Genomic DNA, 21628 nt, shown 5'->3' with positions numbered 1-21628 from the left:
TCGGTCGGTGTGTGATATTCTTTGGCCGTCTGAAACACATGTTTTTTTTCCCCTGGAGGAGAAGAGTGAATAGTTTGCTCTGCTGAAATAGGCCTTCGCAGTATTAACTCTACGATCTTTGCTTATAGGGCTATGTTCATATGCCATACGAATACTCTAATTTCAGATCAATAGCGAGATTACAATAATGCTTGTTACTGGAACCGAAACAACATAGAGAAAAAGAGAGCAAACAATAACATGAATTCACAGACTGCACTTGAACACCACATAAGCAGCATAAAGCACACAGCAAACTGACCAGCATGGCCTCCTGGTGTGCAGACTCACAATGCAATCTGTGCCCATGGCACTGGAACCTGCGTCAGGAATGGACAGCCAACAAATAGCCAAATCCACAGTTCAACAAAAGAGAAGAGACTGACTGTGAAATGGCAAGATGGATAAGCATTCTTTGTAGGACAAGGCTTCTGTGTTATGGGAATATGTAACATCAGCATGTCACTTACACATCACACAACATGCTACATTGCACAACACATTGCTTTAAGGGATCACAAGGAATGGGTGCAATCTGATTGGATGTAGAGCTTAAATATCAATAACCAATTTATCTTAATCATGAGGCCTGGCCACTCCTACCTGATGACGCACTTTCAGAACAAAAACAATATGGAAACTCTGCCTCAAAATCTACCCCTTGGAGAAAACAGAGGGCACTGTCGCTCAGCATCTTGGACCTGGGTGCTGATGGCAGTCGTACATCAGATGGCAGCGATATTACCATGGCGATATCCACAGCAACACACCGGGCCTGGGGTTAATTGTGTCGAGTGGGGAGAGGGGCCGAGTGGAGATTCCCCAGCACCGCAGGCTCTTATTAAAAATGCAATCACACAGCCAAGAGTAAGAGCCTCTCATCACTCTGTCACGCCACTAACCAGGAAGGGTGGCTAAATAAGACATGGCAGGAGAGGAGAGAAAAGAGTCAAGAGAGCAGAGGACAGGTTTGCTACTCGCTATTGACCGTTATGGAGTGAGAGAGCTGTGAGGAGCGGTTCGGACAGTGGAGTAGACCTCTCCGTCGCTTTCTCTGCCACATTTAACAACAACGACACCCTTCTTGTCACTAGAGTCACATACTTCAAACAGGAGCCTGTTCAGAGTGTGACAGGAGCAATCCCGCCCGCTTCTCAGCTATATGCTTCTGGCGAAAGCATTTCTCCTTCTTTTGTGCGTGGTCTACTAGGGCACTGTCCAGCAGTCATGCTATTAACTGCTTCCGACTGCCATGGCTGTGGATACTGTGGTCAAGTGGATTATTGTGGCCTTAATGTGGAGCTGCCATTCTAACGCATCTCTCTCTCTCTCTCTCTCCCTCTCTCTCTCTCTCTTTCTCTCCTCCTCCTCCTCACACTGCTTTGGGCACTGTGTTTGTGCCTCTGCCACATAGTGTAGAGCTGACGTGATGGAGAGGCACAGACATGCTGTTTAGCACCTCGGGGAGAGAAAAGAAAAACAAATAATGTGATGGAGTGAGAGAGAGAGAGGGAGAGGGGGAGGGAGAAAGAGAGAGAGAGGGAGAGAGAGAGGGAGAGGGAGAGGGAGAGAGAGAGAGAGAGGGAGAGAGAGAGGCTCCATCCATTTCCACACTACACTATGAGCGGAGAAATGCAACAGGTCATCCGTTTCGTGCAGCTGTGTGAAGCTATACAAATTAAACTAAAATGTTTGCTTCAGTTTAAGCAAATGACAACAAATACACAGAGTTACCAAATGGTGCATTTTCCTTCCTGATGATTTTAAACCGTTTTTTTGTGGTACAACTTTTGTGGCTTCTACATCGCATTGTATGCTGCCTTTTGTAAAGCTGTGGTGTTCAGGTTAGTGTTATAATTATATTGAATAATACCTCATTTTCAGCACAGACATTGGCTTCAATTTAATTACACACACATATCTGGTGATAAATAAAAAAAATGCCTTTTGTTTGGTGCTTCACAGCCTGTGGCAATTAGAGGTAATTAGACAAGGTTTGTCTCGTATTTGATTGTCCTTTGTCTCTAGCTTTGGTTGTGTTCAATGAGTTCAATGAGTGTGCTTTCCTTGTATTGATCAAACACCTGCATATTTCTCTCGAACTAAAATTTTATTTCTCTCTCTCCGTCTCTCTCTCTCACATACTCTTATATTCACACATACAGTCCAGAAGAGAGTCTTCTCACATACACAAAGCTCCTCATACCTGCACTCAACAAAAGAACAAAAGCAGCTAACCCATCTACTAATAGTCCACCTCAGTTACCACAAATGGAGTATAACATGCACTCATAAAAACAAAGGTAAAGAAAGGCTTATATAAATAAGAGAAATCCTATTGCAATCTAGCCTGGCTAATTGCAATCATGACAGAGAGAAAGAGAGGGAGAGAGAGAGAGAGAGAGAGAGAGAGAGAGATAGGGGGTCAGACAGTGGCAGATGAGGAGTGGTAAGTGGCTCACTTTGCCACTTCAGAAGGAGTGAAGGGTGGGGCTATTTAGGCTGGACATTGAATGGAGAGGGGACATGACGGGTGGTCACTTTCACTCTCTCACATGGACACATATGTACAGTAACATTAGAGACACGCACTGCACCAGGACACAGCATCCAAAGCATCAAATTCCTTGTCACATAACATGGCTTTAGAGGCATTAAGTATAAAAAATACAAAAATAAAATAGTTCTGGAGATGTAGGCTTCTCTTATGTGTTGATATTGAAGTCATATTGAGTGATATTGAAGTTCTGATAGGAAATGTAGTTAGAAATGTAATCCTCTACTATTCCATTGCTAAACTGTTTGCATAATTCTGTCCTCTTGAGCTAGCCAGGTTTGTCGGTGTCTCCCCTTTTCTTTTGTTGGCGTTGCATCGGTTGTGGAGACACAGCTGTGCACAGTTTCACGCGAGTCATCATTGCCCTTGGACATTTTCAGCCGGTTGGAAATTGGACTAATTCTATTCTTATTTTTTATTTATTTTATTTATTAATTTGTTTGTTGTCTGTCTTGTATGTCTTGGTGTCACGGGTACGCTGGCGACTACGCCGCTCCATCCGGCATCTTTTGCGTTTGTTATTTCTTAAATGTAGTTATATGTCTTGGTGTCACGGGTACGCTGGCGACTACGCCGCTCCGTCCGCTATTGTCTTTGTTAGTCTATGTGTCAATGACAATGTCTTATATGTGGAGCGCTTTGGGTTGCATTCTGTGCATGTTAAATGCGCTATACAAATCAAACTGACTTGACTTGACTTTTCAATAACAAGGCTATGATCACTGAGCCTGTACTTAGTTAATGGCTTTCTTAAAGTAATTTAGGGGGTCACTCTCTGAGTGTCCACTCCTCAGCTGGGCAGAAGTGGGCAGCAGTGTGGTACCCTAACAGTCCAGGTTAGGGTAACTTCTGTTTAGCTCCAAAATATTCTTGCCAAACTGCAAATGTAGTAGCTCAGGTGGGCTTTTGGTAGCCTTGACCCCGCCCGCCAAGTATCTAAGAAGCCTGCGCCTACTACGATGCTAAGGTTGGAAACATTTTAACAATGGAGAGTAGTCAGAATCTTCATGAAGTGAGTGAGTCTGGTGAAACCATGCTAGGGCTTCTGTCCCATACTTCAAAAATGTCCTAATATTAAATATTTTGGTGCCGAAATTTCACTTCCATGCTAATGCGTAATGTGGGTTTTATTAAATGATCAAACAACTTTGTTTTGTTGAGGGATGATATTGAAATAGTGATTTTCTTTCTTTTTTTTATCATCAATAGCATAATCCACTACACTGCTGCCCAGGGAATTTGCCCAGTGAGTGACCCCTTATCCTCTGCTGCTAACAATGTACAGGCTCAGAGCTGTACCATGTTTGTTGAGGATATTATCAAAAGTATGTCTATGTCTGCACAAAAGTGTTTTGTTGGAAAATTGTAATATATTTACAGCCAGATGGGTCAATATAATCTTGCTGATTTCCTGTGCATTTAGACCTCCCCTTAAGTGTACTTTCCCAATGGATTGGAATTCAGTGATCTCTCTCTGTCTATCTCTAAAGCACCACTAGTCCCTCATCATTCAACATGACTACAGAAGCATCAGGAGGTACAGATATGGCCTCTCTCTCTCTCTGTCTCTAGCATCCATGGACCCTGAGCGCAGCATGGCTATGGAGGTATTAGCGGGGAAATGCAGCGAGACATGCCCTGTCTGCTGGAGGATCTGACATGACGCTCCACAGGAGACGTGGCAAACCTGCCTTCTGCCACCACTGAGATCTTACATCAAAACAGGAATCGTCCACATTGGACACTGGTGGCTTTTCTAAACAGGCACTTTAAACACTCAAGGGAGCTAAGGGGAACATATGCTCACTGACACACAAAACACACACTTAAACACACACACACACACACACACACACACACACACACACACACACACACACACACACACACACAACACACACACACACACACACACACACACACACACACACACACACACACACACACCCATGAGAGAAATATTTATTTTGCAATTCACTCAACATGAGCTCAGGACACATAAAGTGCCGCCCTCCTCCCTGTCTCCTCAGTCAGACTTAAACGCTGCATCACTCAGCTTGAGTCTTCAACCAATGGCCAAATGAAATAGACATCAGTATCCTACCCACTCTCTTGCTGGCCCTTTCTGCTGTGGACATACTAATGACTTTTCACAAGGCAGTTAAGTGTCATTAGACAGTGATGTGGAGTGAGGGTAGGGCTCTGCCGGAAATTATGATGAGCATTATGTTCAATTCCTTCTGATCACAAAATTCTAGTCTCATTTGCAGTCCATCATTGGCCAGTGAGAAGTTCTTACTTTACAGTTTAATGCTTGGCTGTTATTAAGTATCTTATTTGTAATGATCCGCCGAGGCCTTTGAAAAACTGAAAATGAATTTCTGCAAATGGATGCATTTCTGCACTGTATATTTCCCAGAAGCCTTACCACAGAATGACACAATATGGCTACTGTCTTCATGAACAAACTTCCTGGTGACAGCCTCCTCCATGATCTGCTTCACCTGAAACAAAGCAGAGAGAGAGAGAGTCCCCATCAGTGAGTGGTGAACACAGCACCAACAACGCCATCCATGTCAACAACAAAGTAGCCTACCCATTTGTGTCCTGTAAAAAAGGACCAAAGAAAGACAAATATCTCAAAACAGCAAGTTCAGTGTTGCTGGCGGCGGATAATCAGAGAAAGCACGGGCTACAAGCAGTTTTCAGGTAAAGAGAGCCTGGCCTCACCGACGCCCTCCCAATTAGTCTTTTGATATCAGTTAAGATTAATCTGAGGTGGATATTTATAAATCTAACACGTCTGTCTCTGTTAACAACACATGCGGTCTCTGTTGGCTGTGTGCCATGTGGTGCAAATGACATGGTGTCGCATATTTCCCATTCTTGATGCTGCATGATCAACCTGTGAAGCTCAACTCAGCACAGGGCACAAATGAGTATTACATACACGGGTTTCCTGTTTACCAACAAAACTAGATGCGCACACAGCCGTGGGGCAGAAGACGCTTGGTGGCCGTCCACAACATTATAAACTTAACCTAAATAGTCGAATGCTGTAAGCTACAATCGGATTTTATTGTATTCCCCTGTTGTCTCAATGATAATAACATCTCATTTCAGACTATATTTCTAAGTTTTCCGTTCATTTGAATTATTAATATAACATCGTATTTTGTCATTTTTGGCAAAGACATGCATTCCGTAAATATTGAACATATTTAACATTCTCTAACCATCGTGATTTCGAATTGGTGCAGTTTTCAGCACAAAAACTCATTTTATTCTTTTGCTCTTTTGCATTGCTCTATGCTGTTCTATGGTGCTTTCTGCCTCTTGGTTGCGCACGCATGTTTTCGTGACGTTGCATAGAAATCCATGCCAACAGATGGATGGGGAACAGAGATGACGCAGAGAGGGAGAGGGAGAGCAAAAAAGGCAGATGAAAGAAAAAAAGTTGAAAGTTAGGCAGATATGTAATCAAACGATAACACGAAAGGCGTCAAACAGAGTGGAATACGCAAACAGAGTGGAGAGAGAGAGAGAGAGAGAGAGAGAGAGAGAGAGAGAGAGAGAGAGAGAGAGAGAGAGAGAGAGAGAGAGAGAGAGATAGCAGAGCAAGATGAACGCACAACATTCAAGGGAATGAGTCATCAGCCAGTTTGTGCCGGTTTCTCAAGTCACAGAGGTGAGTTGGGGTGGGTGGGTGGCTGGCTGGCTGAGTTCAGTTGGGTAGGTGGAGAGGCTGAATCTTTAAGGAGGTTTGATCAAATCGGGAGAATGAAACAGCCCCTCAGATGGGGGCTCCAGTGCCACCCGGGTGAAGAGGGAGCGGGAGAACTTCAGAGCCATGCCGCTCCAGTCTCATTGAGCAGCTCTTCAGCATCAACAATATCCACCAGCCCACAGCCTCATACAAACACACACACATGCACACACACACACACACACACACACACTCAGACACACACACACACTAACACACACACATGCACACACACTCAGACACACACACACACTAACACACACACATGCACACACACACACACACACACACTCAGACACACACACACACATGCATGCACGCACGCACGCACACACACACACACACACCTGACACACACACACACACACACACAACACAAAGATGTATGGGCTGCATGTGAATCAATGAGAATGTGAGCACTCCAACTGCTTGGTTGTAGGTGAGGAGGTGTGACGGTGAGACTATTACAAGCAGTCTTTGATTGTGGGGAGAAAACACTGAGATACTTCAGTGTTTCTGAACCTTTTGCCACACACAGACACAAAGACAGACACACATACATGCCATTCCTATATCAAATTAGTGCTGCCAAGCAACCAGTTAATCAGGCTTATGATAATCAGTCCGAGGCACCAGCAATTTCCTGTTATTGTGTGTCTTTCTCCAGATCTGGGATTACAAGGGCCAACACAGAGAATTAAAGTAAACGTGCACTGCACATACACACACACACACACACACACACACACACATACAGATGAACACACAGACAGACAAATGTGCAGTTACGTAACATGTCATGTTCCCAACAATGGCTTTAAGTCATTAAGATGTTCTTATCAATGATTACCACAGCAGAGCCTTCCAGACAGTTTTTTCCCTCATTAGTTCTGCTGCTGTGCTAGCACCATGCTTTTGCTGGAGACACTTTGTATTGTGTATCCCCCCCCCCCGCTGTCTGCTTCTTCACCTCTTGTGGTTCTGCTTCTTCAGCTCTTGTGGTGAGGTACAGGATGACTGTGTTGTGTCTGCATGTGCGGATGTGTGCCTACAGTAACAGCAACAGCACTGTCAGCACTGGTGGTGACTCAACCCCCACCGGTGGTCACAGAAAAAAATAAAAAAAATAAATCAAACCCAATCTGAGGTGGGAGTTTCTCCATCGTCACCAGCGCCACCTTCACAGCTGCTAACTTAGCGCCGTGCCGCTGCGCCAATCATCCCACATCCCTGGAGCTTTGAGGGAGATGGAGATTGAGGGGCACAGGCGGGCTGGGGGGGTTTGGGGATCCTCTCAAGCCTTCTGCAGTGTGACTCACTCAGCTGGTGGGTGGGGGGTGGGGGAAACGTGATGAGACCACAGGTGTCTGTCATAAGGTGGGGATAAACCCCTGCACATCTCTGGGTGTCTGTGAAATCAGTGCAGCATCCACATGGATGTGGTCAGGTGCGTCACCACACACACTGGAGAGGCCCTCTGCTCAACAGCAGCAGCTTCAATCAGGAGGAGGAGAGGGATCGATAGGCCCTCATCAAGTCAAATGCTGTTGCGAACCTTGCGGTACAACCTACATACCCTACATACTGATGTTGCTAAATCAATCATGAGCTGGTGACAAGGGCAATGTGTGAAAGTGAAAGGGAATGAAATGTTATGAAGCTCTTCAAAATGAATGAATGTATGAGTGAATCAATGAATGAATGAATGTCTTACAGTAGTAAATGTCTTTTTGGGGAAAAGGTAACTTGCTTTTTTTAAGTGAGTCCTTGTAGTACTGATTGCAATGAAAGAGATGATCTGCTTTTTTAAACACCAACACAGGCTTGTCCACGTAGTGTTTGTTAGTTTATTGACCCTAAAAGAATTTAAGGTTTTCATTTGACATTTATTTGTCTCTTTCAAGCAGTGTTGTAGTACTCGAGTCCAGGACTCGGACCCGAGTCCGAGTAATGAGCTAAATTTAGAGACTCGTGACTTGACTTGGACTTGAGCACTGAATGACTCGAACTTGGACCAATATATTTGGTATAGGATTTTAATATCGAAATTATTTGTAGTATTACTGTAATATTAGTGCAATGGAGTGTTACTGCTTCATGTCATACATCACACAGTCATACATCACACATCACGCCATGTTCCTACAATAACGGACGTTAACTTTGAGTAGTGGACTCGACTTGGCTACAATGACTTGACTACAACACTGCTTTCAAGACAGCAGATGTATGCCTGCCAGAAATTTGCAAGGAAGATGACAAACTAATTAGTCAGTGATCTCGGAGTTAAATGTCATCCCTCTTGTTTTGTGCCGAATTATTTCTCTTTTGTTGAAAAGGAATGATTCATGTGGTGACTAACTGATGCTTTTTATGAGGATTACAATGCTGCCCCTGCAAGCTACTGCATTACCGTTCACTAACTCAGTTATACTGTAACCTTTGCTACAGTTAGCTGCCGTTCATGGACATAAGTATTGATGTAAATAAATTAGGTTTCTATCACTAGTACCCTGTAGATGTGTACTTCAGATACCTCTGACACATTTTCTTACCATACTTATTTACAAAAGTGATTTTGAAACAAGCAGTTCATGAAAAATGCCAGACAACAAAATCACCAGATGCTCAAATTGAATTTGCTTCATGACACAAAAAAGACCAGGACCTATACATTTCAAATACATAATCTGAGTGAGCAATCTTGTTTCACATTCACAATACCTTTGCTAGTGTTCTGTTGTGTGTGATGTCCAAGATCTCTCTTCTAATAATGTGCTTTTATCCATGTCGGCAACTAGCACATACAGCATTGAAGCAACTCAGCTCCATTTCAGACCCATCTGAATTTTAAAAAGGAGACATTATCTAGGTTCTGTAAAACTCTTCTGACCTTTGTATTTGCCACCAATTATCAAACAGGCAATATTTGAATGGAAAATGCTATCACCATGACCGAATTGAGGCAAACAATCTGCCTGGCTTTCTGTTTTTTCAGGTGTGTGTGTGTGTGTTATTGAGAGAGAGAGAGAGAGAGATAGAGAGAGGGAGAATGAGAGAAAATGAGAGATAGGATGAAAGGATGATGCATGGTTATTGGAATTGCTGTTCTCTGATGCATGATAGGAAATCTCACATTCATCTCCGCGACAACAGCATTACCCATCATAGGTAACAGTCAGAGATTTCAGGTGCCAAGTGAATGTGAAGTGAACGCACAACATACAAACATGCAAAGCTCCAGTCGAGAGGGAGGACATCTAAATCCGCGACACACAGCCGCACACCCGCCCGAGGCCAGAGACTACACACAGGTTCCCTCAGGTCAAGCTGATTTACTGTAGTGTGCCCGTGGCCTTCAACTGAAACCTTATCCCTTGTGTGAGCAGACACAGGGGAGGGGAACAGAGAGGGAAAAGTCAATACATTTTGCGTTGCCGTGGTTGGGTGTGTGCTCAAGCCCTACTGAGCTGCCTCCGTCATTCAGCAAATACAGGTGTGCCGTGTGTGTGTGTGTGCGTGTGTGTGAGATTGTGTGTGTGTGTGTGTGTGCTTGTGTGTGTGTACTGTATGTGTGCGTGTGTGTGCACGCACATGTGTGTGTGAGCTTGTGTGTGTGTGTGTGTGTGTGTGTGTGTGAGAGAGAGAGCTTGTGTGTGTGTTTGTGTGTTTGTGTGTGTGTGTGTGTGTGTGTGGGTGTGTGTGTGTGTGTGTGTTTGTGTGTGTTCACGTATGTGCGCGTACTGTTACTGAAAGAGGTTTGTGTTTGGTGATTTCTCAATATTTTTCAACATTAGCATAATTGAGAATACTTATTGTGCAGGTCCTTATTAATATGCTGATATGCATGACAGTGAAAGAGTAGGTTATATCTGAATATCTGAATATACAGTATGTCCTAAATCTGGCTGCTCAATGTTTGCTTTTTTATTGACAGGATTTGATAGGTATAATATGAGGTTCCCTTTGCCAAATGCCATGATGTTGCAATTACAGAGAGATCAGGCAACAACACAAATGTGAATCCTTCCTCGAAAAGCGAAGAGTATCCCTCAACATCCTTCCCTACTTCAGGACTGTTAATCATTGCTTTTCTCACTGACAAGATGACATTATTGGCTTGTTTACTTGCACAAAGCCTGAGTAAGGGAGTGCTAAGGTTGTGTCAACACCAATAAATAACAACCACAACAATTACGTTCCTGAAGAAATTTCACAGCCTGAATTGGGGGGGGGAACTTTTCAAATCAATGCTTACTACATAATCTGATATCTGTCACATTGCATTGGCCTAACTTTGTTGGGCATCGCATTACGTATTCCACTCTGCAATTGTTTAGCTGAAATCAAACTTCAATCGAACTTCTCATCAAAATTTTTTTTTTTTTAAATATTCCTTGACTAGTTATGTAGGTACAGTAAGACAATTAGTGAGCTCTGTAACGCTTATATCTATCCCAACAAAACTGAAGGTGGAGACAAGCTGTAGTGACAGCAAGGGAAAAATGGTCTCCCATGCATAAGGTTACATGTCTGACTCCTGAGAGGGAAAGTGTGAAAAGGGAGGGGTTAGGGAAGACGTCCACCCTTTGACAGCTTGATCCAGAACATAACATTTTTCACACTGTCAGAACTCACCTGAATGCAGGATCAACTGTCCTGTTTACACATGAACAATGTGATTCCAAAACTTATGACTAGACTACATATAGCTACTTGAAAAGACAGCAGACATGTAAGCTACATTTTAGTGTATCTTAAAATAATTTTTCTGTGACTGGTTGCTTCTGCCTAAAAACCTTTCCAGGAATTGAAATTCAATAAGCCGGTTCTTTCAAATAATAACTCAAATGTCTCCATCTCCACCCCTCATTACAGACCATGGAGTTGAAATGCACAGAAGCTTCACAAGCACTGTAGTTCTTGGGTTATCTTGTAGTTCGGTGTCTTCAGTCTCAAAAGGCTCGATGACTCATCACTCATGACAGCAAAACACTAACAAGCCACGTCTTCATGAATTTCAATAAACTCCAGCCCTTGATTCACCACCACAATTTACCTATGAGATCTTCGATCTCACAGATGAATCACAATTTATTGTAAAGGTTTTCCAGGTTCTATAATTTTTTATTTCAGATCGTCTCTATGCTTGTTTTATTTGCCCTCTTTTGTTAACACAGAGGTGCTGACTATTGCAATAGCCTATAGAAACTCTGGACTATGATAACATATTTTGTTCATGCAATAACAGCTGATCTATGATTGTCCTCCAATGACTTCCTCCCAGCTCAGACATCAAGAATAAAGACTGCAAGGATGACTGACTACATTGACAAGGGACTGACTACACTGAGGAGCATACACGGAACGCACAAATGGCACATAAAGAGACAACTGACTGGTAGGCTACACAAGGGTTATGGTAATATCAGATCAAAATGGGAGAAGCATTACCACCACCACCCATAGCTTACACCAAAACAAACCTGGGAGTTAAATTATGGTTCACTGACAAGGAAAGGCACTGAGAAAGTGTATTTCATTTAGATTGAATTATACAGGCTACACAAAACATAGGCTTAGACTCGAACATAAATACATATAGTTAGACAGATAGTTTATTAAGTGACATTAAATCACTTCACTACATGACGTTACTGTGTCCGACGAAAAAAATGATAGGCTACAACTTGAGTTCATCCTGTGCCTGTGGTTCAACCATATGCGTTTGGACACATTTAGAGTCTCCTAAATCCATCTATGACGGGTTTAAACTAAACCCCAAACTAAACCATCCACTCTGGCTCACGTGTGAAGGCTTGTGTGGCCCTATGTCCATCCGCTTGTTTGTTTGTTTTTAATTTGATTAGACTTCAGTTGAAGCGGAAAAAACACCCACCTCCTTCTTGACGGTCCTAAGCAAGCGCTGACGGGTCTCCGCTTCTGCTAGATAACAAGAAAACATGGTTTGTCAGTTAACTGTAGGCCTAGAGGGGCAGTTCAAACAATTTAACATATCTTTTTGGTGCATCCTTAGATTAACTATCTTCAAAAGCGTATTTTGGCCTCACCTGCTATTGCTGTTGCCATGGCTTCAGTTCCTAAAGCGCAGCTCCGTGGACGAAAGCGTGTAGCCCTGTCCGCCTCCACTCTACGACTGAGTAAAGATTGGGATACGGTCTGCCCCCACCAGCGCGTTTCTTAAAGCGACATTAATCACTAAATTTCAACAGCAACGGCCACCGTGGGCAAAAACAAACATCAGAAAACATCAGCACATGTCTAAACCACTGTATGAGTCCCTACTGAAGTGAAACAAAACTGCAAGTGGAAAAAAACTGTCTAGTGGCTATATGGCTAAACAACCAAACACACCAGATTAGATTATGATTTTGTTTCAGTTAATAGGCAGGATTGTAAAGTTCCTGGCAACCATTCTAAGCAAAATATCTAAACATTAGCCTACTTTGAGCAGTAAGATGTAGGCCTGTTATAGGCAACAATGCATGTTTATTTTCCTCACCACCAGGGCAAAATAGCTGCTGAAATGTTAAGTCTATAGCCTACAGAACCATTGAAACAGCTTGCTATTACTATTACCATGTTAAAATTACCTATTTTTATTATATTGTATAATATGGAACCATTTTGAAAAAAATACCAATGGTCCAAGGTCTAACTGGAGTTTTTTTGCTGGTAACTGATCTGATCAACTCTGTCTTATAGTCACTGGCACTCCTAGTGGTTGTATGTGTTTTCACAAAACAAACAACCTGCAGTAGGGCTACAAACAGCAGGTCTAGGAAGCTATTTCATGGACAGTGGACAGTCAGCTCAGCATGACTAAGTGTGTTAGTGACATTCGTTTTTGTTGTTCTTAATAAAGTACACACTAGGCTACAATACCTACTATACCAAAATAACTTACTAAAATATCCTATATTCCCGTATTCTAATATATAGTAGATTTGTGGTGTTTCCATAAACTACAAAGTCCGAAATTTAGCCGGCATTTAGCATGGAGATGGGGAAATACAACTTCAGTTTGATGAAATGCAGCGGTATACAGCATTACACCACACCAACATGTTTAGGCTTTATGTTTTTCATCCAATGTTTGCACATCTAATGTCTGAGTCAGATCTAAAGAGGTAATGACACAGAGGACTAGGATTAATTTATCCTCAGCCAAAATCTCATAAATGTAATTGTATTATCTACCCCCCTTTTAGCTACTGAACCCCTGCCACTTCTAATACAAGCAGCCCTCCCCACTACTCAAGTTAATTTAAAGTAATCATTCAAGTAGTAGCCTATCATGATACTCTTGGGACTCTACAACACAGCTCCTCAATTTTAAACTAGAAAACGCAATTCCAGGGAATTACCAGTGCATGAAAATGCAAAACATATTGTGTGAAATATATTGTTAAAACAGATGATGTGCTAATTGGCAACCAACATGATGAGGTTTAATATAGTTGGAATGACTGAACTAGGTAGATGAGGTTTAATATAGTTGGAATGACTGAACAGTTAAATAGCTGGATAGTTTAAAAGGTTAAATTATTTGCGAGGTAGATGAGGTTTAATATAGTTGGAATGACTGGACAGTTAAATGTGATAGTTTAAAAAGGTTAAATGATTTTCTAGGTAGATGAGGTTTAATATAGTTGGAATGACTGAACAGTTAAATAGCTGGATAGTTTAAAAGGTTAAATTATTTTCAAGGTAGACGAGGTTTAATATAGTTGGAATGACTGAACAGTTAAATAGCTGGATAGTTTAAATGGTTAAATTATTTGCTAGGTAGATGAGGTTTAATATAGTTGGAATGACTGAACTATGTAGATGAGGTTTAATATAGTTGGAATGATTGAACAGTTAAATAGGTGGATAGTTTAAAAGGTTAAATTATTTGCTATGTAGATGAGGTTTAATATAGTTGGAATGACTGAACAGTTAAATAGCTGGATAGTTTAAATGGTTAAATTATTTAATAGGGAATTATTGTAGTGAGGACAGTTGTGGACAGAGGAAACAGTTGAACAGCATGTGTAGTTTTAAGAGAATGAAACTGCATGCTTAAAACCTGAGAAACTGACAGTTGATGCAGGTGGCCTGGCTACCTGGCTTAAGATTCTAATTGCTGTGATGTCATAAAGGCCTAATAGTTTTTAATTAATAGTTTAATCAATCAATCAGTTTAACTGGCTCTTTGATGGGGCTTAGTTGAGCAGCTGGAAGTTGATACAGGTGCAAATCAAGTTAATTAGCCCATTGTGATGTCATGAGCCCATGTTAAGTCTATGGGGAAATTTTGAATAGTTTTTTATTAATAGTTTAAAAAGTATAAAAGTTACAAAGATGAAAAATACAAAGCCCACATGTCCTAAGTAAGACCTACGTAACATAGTTTGAATGAAGTTTCTATGTTAAACGGTTGAAGCTGCATTAGCTGCGTTAGAAGAAGAACCCGAAAAGCATTTCCTGAAGGAAATACAGTGCATGAAAATGCAAAAAATATGATGTAAAATATCATACAGAGTAAAAACAAACTATATTGGTTGCTAGGTAGATGAGGTTTAATATAGTTAGAATGACTGAACAGTTAAATAGGTGGATAGTTTAAATGGTTAAATTATTTGCTAGGTAGATGAGGTTTAATATAGTTGGAATGACTGAACAGTTAAATAGGTGGATAGTTTAAATAGTTAAATTATTTGCTAGGTATGAGGTTTAATATAGTTGGAATGACTGAACAGTTAAATAGGTGGATAGTTTAAATGGTTAAATTATTTGCTAGGTAGATGAGGTTTAATATAGGTGGATAGTTTAAATGGTAAATTATTTGCTACTGTATGTAGATGAGGTTTAATATAGTTGGAATGACTGAACAGTTGAAACAGTTGAACAGGATGTGTAGTCTTATATTAAGAGAATGAGACTGTATGCTTAAAGCCTGAGAAACTGACAGTTGGCACCTGGCACAAGATTCTAAATTCTGTGATGTCATACTATTCAACAATAGTTTTTAATAAATAGTTTAAAAAGTATAAAAGTTACAAAGATGAAAAATACAAAGCCGTTAAACGGTTGAAGCTGCATTAATTGCGTTAGAAGAAGAAGAAGAAGAAGAAGAAGAAGAAGCCTAGGAAGAACAGTATAGTGCATTTTCATGCACTGTAAAAAAGTAATAAAACATATCATGTAGCCTACTACAAATTTGGTTTAGAGAGATTCCTGTGTCTTTGCATGATACAGACATGGAGACATTTGGAGACATGGAGGTTTAGTGCACTAAGAGCCGCTCATGAAGCAGCTAATGGCAGTTTAGTACTCCCTGAGTTTAAACAGAAGGCAAGAGGACTCAGACAGCAGATGGCCAGGGGAAGCAAATGCATCTTGCTTTAACCGACTAAACAATGGCACCCTTTATAGAGGGATGGCTTGTGTGCAATTTCACTGAGACGTAAACACAAACAAAAGAAAAACTACAATGCATACAGTGATATGCCAGGGGGGACTTCCCTTTATCTGCTACCCATCTTCCGCCATCAAGAGGCGCTCATAGCTCGCAGCTGGCATGGGAGGAGAAATTTGGTTACAAACACAAAAGCTCTTCCTCACCAGTGAGACAAGTTGCTAAGCAACCTTGTGGGGACTATTAGCTGCACTAATTGCGCGGAGCCAGTGCAGCCAGTGTCTGGTTCTTTCAATGAGTCTCCTGGGCAAACGGAGCCTTATCGCTGGAAATTAAATAAACTACTGCATACATGACATTGGATCCGCAACTATCAGCAGTCTTTGTAGCTGAGAGAATGTTATCACACGAGTAAATTGTCTGTGATTTCTTCCCATAGGGCAAAAAGTGAATAGAACAAAATGCAGCCTATATTTCTGTGGCTTGATGTATTTGACTGAGTTTGTGCATCAGTTAAAACTCTGGGGAGTGCTCCCTTAAGACGGCTGCCTACTAAAACATATTATGGTGAAAATTTAAACAATGTGTTGCAATTATGTCATGAGCAAAATATAGATGTGGAATGTGTCATGGTTGTTCACATGAACTGTGCAATGCAGGCTACAGTTTAGCAAAGACTTGTCTATAATTTAAAATATATGTATTTGATTTCTTTTAATATATAACCCTTCAAAAAAGCATCACATGGATTTTAACTCACAGACTAGACAATCAGATAGAATATTTTGGTTCTACATCATGTTTGGTTCAGTGTTTGCTGGCATATACATGTATATATGAGCCAAGATGACCCAGTGCTCAGGCTTTTTGCTTTATTTTCTATTCACTGTTTCTGAACATATCACATTTGAAGTGCACTATGCGGTCAATGGCACCATTCCATTCCCCAGTATAGGCTACATCGTTTCCATGCAGCCACTAGATGGAGACATTGTAAAACTCTTCATAAGCACTGGGGTCCAATTGTCTATTTCACCTGCGCTGTTCCGCACAGAACCCTCATTCAGCCATCCAACATTTAAGCTGCATTAAACCAACACGTAGCATGAGATACCTGCCATTTCCAGTCCGCAACACACAATCTCTAAATGAGACCTCAATGTCATCCATTCATTAAGTACACACAGCGACTGGCGGTGGAACACTGTGAGAGTGGGTATGTCTTGTCTTGGCCCCCGCGTCTTGGCTCACTGCTGCGCTCACTAACCCTGAGGCTCCCGTCGGGGCACTAGGTGAGGGTGAGGCCTGCAGACCGGAGCTGTCAAGAGCATGAGCAAGCGAAAGAGTAGCCAGGCAATCCAAGATGACACCGGCCTCCAGATCAGATCGAGAGTGGAGAGAGAGAAAGAGAGAGAGAGAGAGAGAGAGAGAGAGAGAGAGCAATGTTGATGTAGCCCAGTGCTATCTCTCCTTCTCTCTCTCCGCTGCCAGCCTCCATCAACAGGCTTGCCAATGCTGAGGTGATTATGCATGAGTATATGTCGTCCAACACAAGACAAGAGAGCATATGTAGCAGATGGAATCGCATCGGTTTGACTGTTCACACGTTCGGCAGGAAGCTGGGCCTTTAGACATGTGCTATCTGACTCAGATTTGGAAAAAATGGAGATGAGCCAATGTTTCTCCCTTAGTAACATCACCAATCACAGTGTCCAAGTGTTATTCTAGTGTAGTGTGCTGGCTCACAGGCTGGTAGGACTGTGGTGCGAAGACATCAAGATGGCCACATACTACATATTACTGTGAAATGGCAATAAGCTGAGCAATAAATAAGACATAGTCCCCTTTGAGGGTCTCTTTAAAAGTTATGGAATATGTTGAATCATTTTTGGCCACAGAAAATTAAAGGAACCCTTTTTTGAAAGGTATGTAATTTAAGATGTCCATTTCAGATTCAAATCAGGGTGTATTATCTGACTAGTAGCTCTAGAAATAACTGGAGCAAAAATGGGATTTTGGAGTAAGGTGGTTTCTTTGGTTCACCACATTATTCTTGTATGGAGCCTGCCTTTGGACTATTGCTTGATTTTCCAAGGTTTTGACTTCCTGTCATCCAGACAATATAAAACTGTGATAGCACATCACTTAGACACCCAGATAACATAACACATATTTCTGCAGTGAGAGTCAATGAAGTGTTTGCACTCTGCATTGAAGTGTGGCCTCTGGAATGCCATCTGAACATGGCAGTAACACATTGGCTGGGACAGACACCATTAGACGCAACCCTGAGAGGAGGAACCTGAGTGAATATGTCAGTGTCTCCTTTCAAGTTAAGATAAATTTACCTCTAAGTGGAAGACACAAACGTCAGAATCAGAAATTTAATCACGGTTCCTCAATAACTGTCTGAGGCTTTCTGCATTTGGTGGCATCCGTTGCCTTCACCCAAGCCCCATCGCCCATTAAAACAACATTGGCATGCAAGGGAAATGGGCCACTAAAAGCACATGGGTTAAGTTGGATTATGCTTATCTGATACCACTTTACAATGTAATGGCGGCAGTGTATTAAATCTACCATGGTAACGTCTGATGGGGTCACTTAAGGAGCCAGTAAATGTCTCATTTTAAGTCTGAGTCATGATATCATAACTCATATCAGTGTATAAATGGCCTGACATTTGTTTTAATTTGCTGATAACACAAGGCTTTAGCAATTTGTGTGATTCTAAGAGAGTCTGAATACTAAATAGATAAATCTGTTAAAGAAATGTTAATAAATCTGTTAAATAAATGTGGGTACAACTGTAAATTAGTCTTATAGGGGATCTTGCTCAATTATAAGTAGTTCCTGTCAAACTATGTAAATGCAGATAAGGTAATCATGAAAAAGGATGGTTTGATGGAAGACCTTGATACTAAATAGAATGGACACAATTACACAACATGAATGGCGTCAATACTCTTGTTCTCTAAGTGTCTGGACATTTGTCTGCATCCTTTTCCTCTTTGGTCCTTTACCCTGTTCACCTCTGGTAACAGATCCTTAGTCACAATGGGAACATTCCCCATCTTACATGACTCACAAATAAGCATTTATTCGTGTTACAAAACATGTTAAATGCCAGGACAAGGACTTCTGCTTGAGCTGACACTGATACAACCACTTTCTTACCCAGTGACTCATCAATGAAAGTGGCCAAGACTGACTGACCATAACCCGAAAGCCTCCCCCTCCCAGCCATCCCCTCCAAAAGACGACCACAAGGCCCTAAAGACCAAAGGCATCGGCCCTTAAAATGGCATCAGCACTTCTCTGTAATCCTTCCCCATGTTTCAGGCTGAGGTGAAGCCCAGCGAATACAATCCCCTACGTGATGGAGAGGAGGTTTTATGGACATAGAGCAAGCAACGCCCCCCCCCCCCCCCCCCACCCCACCCCCTCCCCACACTCATTAGAATGGACAAAGACACACTCGCACGGGTCACCACTACAAGTGGACACACAGTTGAGAGTTGAGATTGGAATGCATTAACATGGTGGATGGGGGCAGGGTGGAAGCAAGGAAGACCACAATGACGATGACAAAGCATGACATGGATGGCAGAATGAAGTGAGTCACCGATTCACCGCCAAATGGTAACTCAGGAGGACAAGGAACAGAGGGGAGATGATGTGAATGTGACAAGGGAGAGGAGTATACATGGAGGAGAGAGAGAAGCAGAGGACCAAAAGAAGGAGGTGAAGGAGAGGAGAATGGAAAGAACAAAAACACAAGTGTAAGACGATGGAGATGATAAAGAGGAAGATCATGATGATGAGGAAGAATAAGCTGTATTCTATCAATGATTATGATTATAAGGGATATCCAACCGTAGTTTTGAACCAGGAGGTGAAATATCACTGTGTGCCAACTGTGCTTTGGCAGCCAAAAGTGCACCCTGGCATGCTTTTTTGGCACATGCAACAAATCTCGCTCTGTGTTCCCCTTCCACCGAGGCCCGGGTGCCCCTGAGTTGTGTGGGGCGGCGTGCTCAGGTTACTGTGTGATCCGAGTCGACAGCCTCTAATGGCTGCTCGGGCATGTGGAGCGAGGCGCCGTCACTCTGATGTTCCCTAGCCCGTGCTGGCCCCGTGCAGATTGACAGCAGCGTTGATCTCAGATATGTGAACTGTATGCCAGGAGCGTAGTAGGTTTGTCGGGTTGGTTGGTTCAAAGCTTAGGTTCCCTCGAGGATGGGGGGGGGGGGGGGGGGGGGGTCCTCCCGTATTCTCCTCTCCTCCTCACATGCACACACACACACACACACACACACACACACACACACACAGGGCCAATGTGTTTTTCACCCTGACTGGTTGTTTAGCTCACCACCAGGGCAAATGGGGAGTGAGCTGAAAGAGCTTGTAAAAAGGTCGCGTGAATAGCAGAGTGGCACCACTCAAGATTGCATGGCTGCTTGTAGCTGCATTATGTCAGCACTCTCATTTGGCAACATCACTAACCTAGGTATACCCAGAGCCATATAAAGGTATGGCTCTGGGTATACCCATACGAACCAAATTTGACATTTGCGCTGCAGGTCCGTCTGGCCAAGAGGCCATTGTACCCCATTTCCAATGTCCCTAAAACATGGGCATGCAAATACAATCGCTAATCCAGCATGGACGTGTATTTCTTTGGAATTGAGTAAAAAACTGCTTTTAAAACCTACAAGATTGCTGCACTTCTCAAATGATTTTGGTAAGAGTTTAATGCACCGATTTAAGTTTAGTTTCACTGCTAGTTACGCCCCTGCTGGAAGTTGTAAGTCAATGAACCTTTTCCAGACCCACTCTCAATTGTAATTGAGAAAGTCTGCATGCTAACTAGGCTACAATTTTAAGAACTCCTCTGTCTGTACTCTGATTGACATAACACTTAACCTTATCTTTTAACATCAAATGGAAATTATGTTTTTCTCTAATTCAGACAATGTTATATGAAAATACAGTTGGCAAGGATAATGGAAACACATTAACTGTGGGATTTATGGAGTATATGAATAACTTTTTGCAGAACATCCTCAATTAAACAAGCCTGATATTGCCAAAAAGTGTAATTTCTAAGGACATGAGGTTGTATCATTGCTGCAGAAGATGGCCATTCATCCCTGTCCTGTTAACAGATCCATTTTCAGGAGATAACTTTGTTTAGCTTCGTTTGTGCACTCTAGGTCCATTGACCCATAAGACAACTGCAGTCTCTATATCCAGTTAGGACTTTTCAGAAATCATCCAGTGCTAAAAGCGGGTGGATTCAATTACAAACTCATTTTATTAGGTTCTGCTAACGAGCCCAGTCATACCACATAGATGTTATTTTCTGCCTGGGCTCCACTGAAGCCTTACAGGCACAGGGCAGACCTGGCCTTCAGAGGACGCCGTTTACACATCATCAGGCGAAATGTCACAGGTTCACAAGTGCTCTACACGCATGTCCCCAAGACACACAGCAAAAGAAGAGCTTTGGAGGCAAAGGCAGCCACATCAGGAGCTTGATCAGTTGAAGAAGCTGAGGATGTTGAGATTTTTTTTACTACAAGATTTGGATTTAGGGCTCTAATAATTTTCAAAACTGTCTAACACAATGAGTTGTTATGTTCTATGTGTGTACTTCAAAAATTCAGAAATACAGTACATGAAACATATACATTTTTGAAGCAGTTCAGTAAATGTTTTTTTCTCAGACTGGTTCTATGCATTTGAGATCTGGGTCACATGATCAACCCTCTTCATTTCACCATTGATTTCAGAATCTCCATTCATCTCAGAATGTTTAAAATGTGGTCCACAAGAA

General features: G+C 42.0%; 1 protein-coding gene across 7 annotated transcripts in view; it reads right to left on the bottom strand.

Moving 5' to 3' along the window:
- sgsm1a (small G protein signaling modulator 1a) overlaps positions 1-12638 on the bottom strand; it is a 37616-nt gene extending 24978 nt beyond the window's left edge. For 2 of the 7 annotated variants that reach the window (XM_042099901.1, XM_042099903.1), the window contains exons 1-3: positions 12434-12635; positions 12262-12308; positions 5025-5100 (exon numbers count right to left, since the gene is read on the bottom strand). In XM_042099901.1, the coding sequence (XP_041955835.1) occupies positions 5025-5100; positions 12262-12308; positions 12434-12452 (142 nt within the window). In that variant the 5' untranslated portion in view covers positions 12453-12635. The other 5 variants (XM_042099905.1, XR_006033453.1, XM_042099902.1 and 2 more) reach the window with 5 other exon arrangements.
- Between the last annotated feature and the right edge of the window lie 8990 nt (positions 12639-21628).

The sequence above is a fragment of the Alosa sapidissima genome, chromosome 8, assembly GCF_018492685.1.
Source record: "Alosa sapidissima isolate fAloSap1 chromosome 8, fAloSap1.pri, whole genome shotgun sequence".
Taxonomy (NCBI): domain Eukaryota; kingdom Metazoa; phylum Chordata; class Actinopteri; order Clupeiformes; family Clupeidae; genus Alosa; species Alosa sapidissima.
The sequence above is the reverse complement of the archived record's forward strand: the minus strand, read 5'-3'. Positions and strand labels throughout refer to the sequence as shown.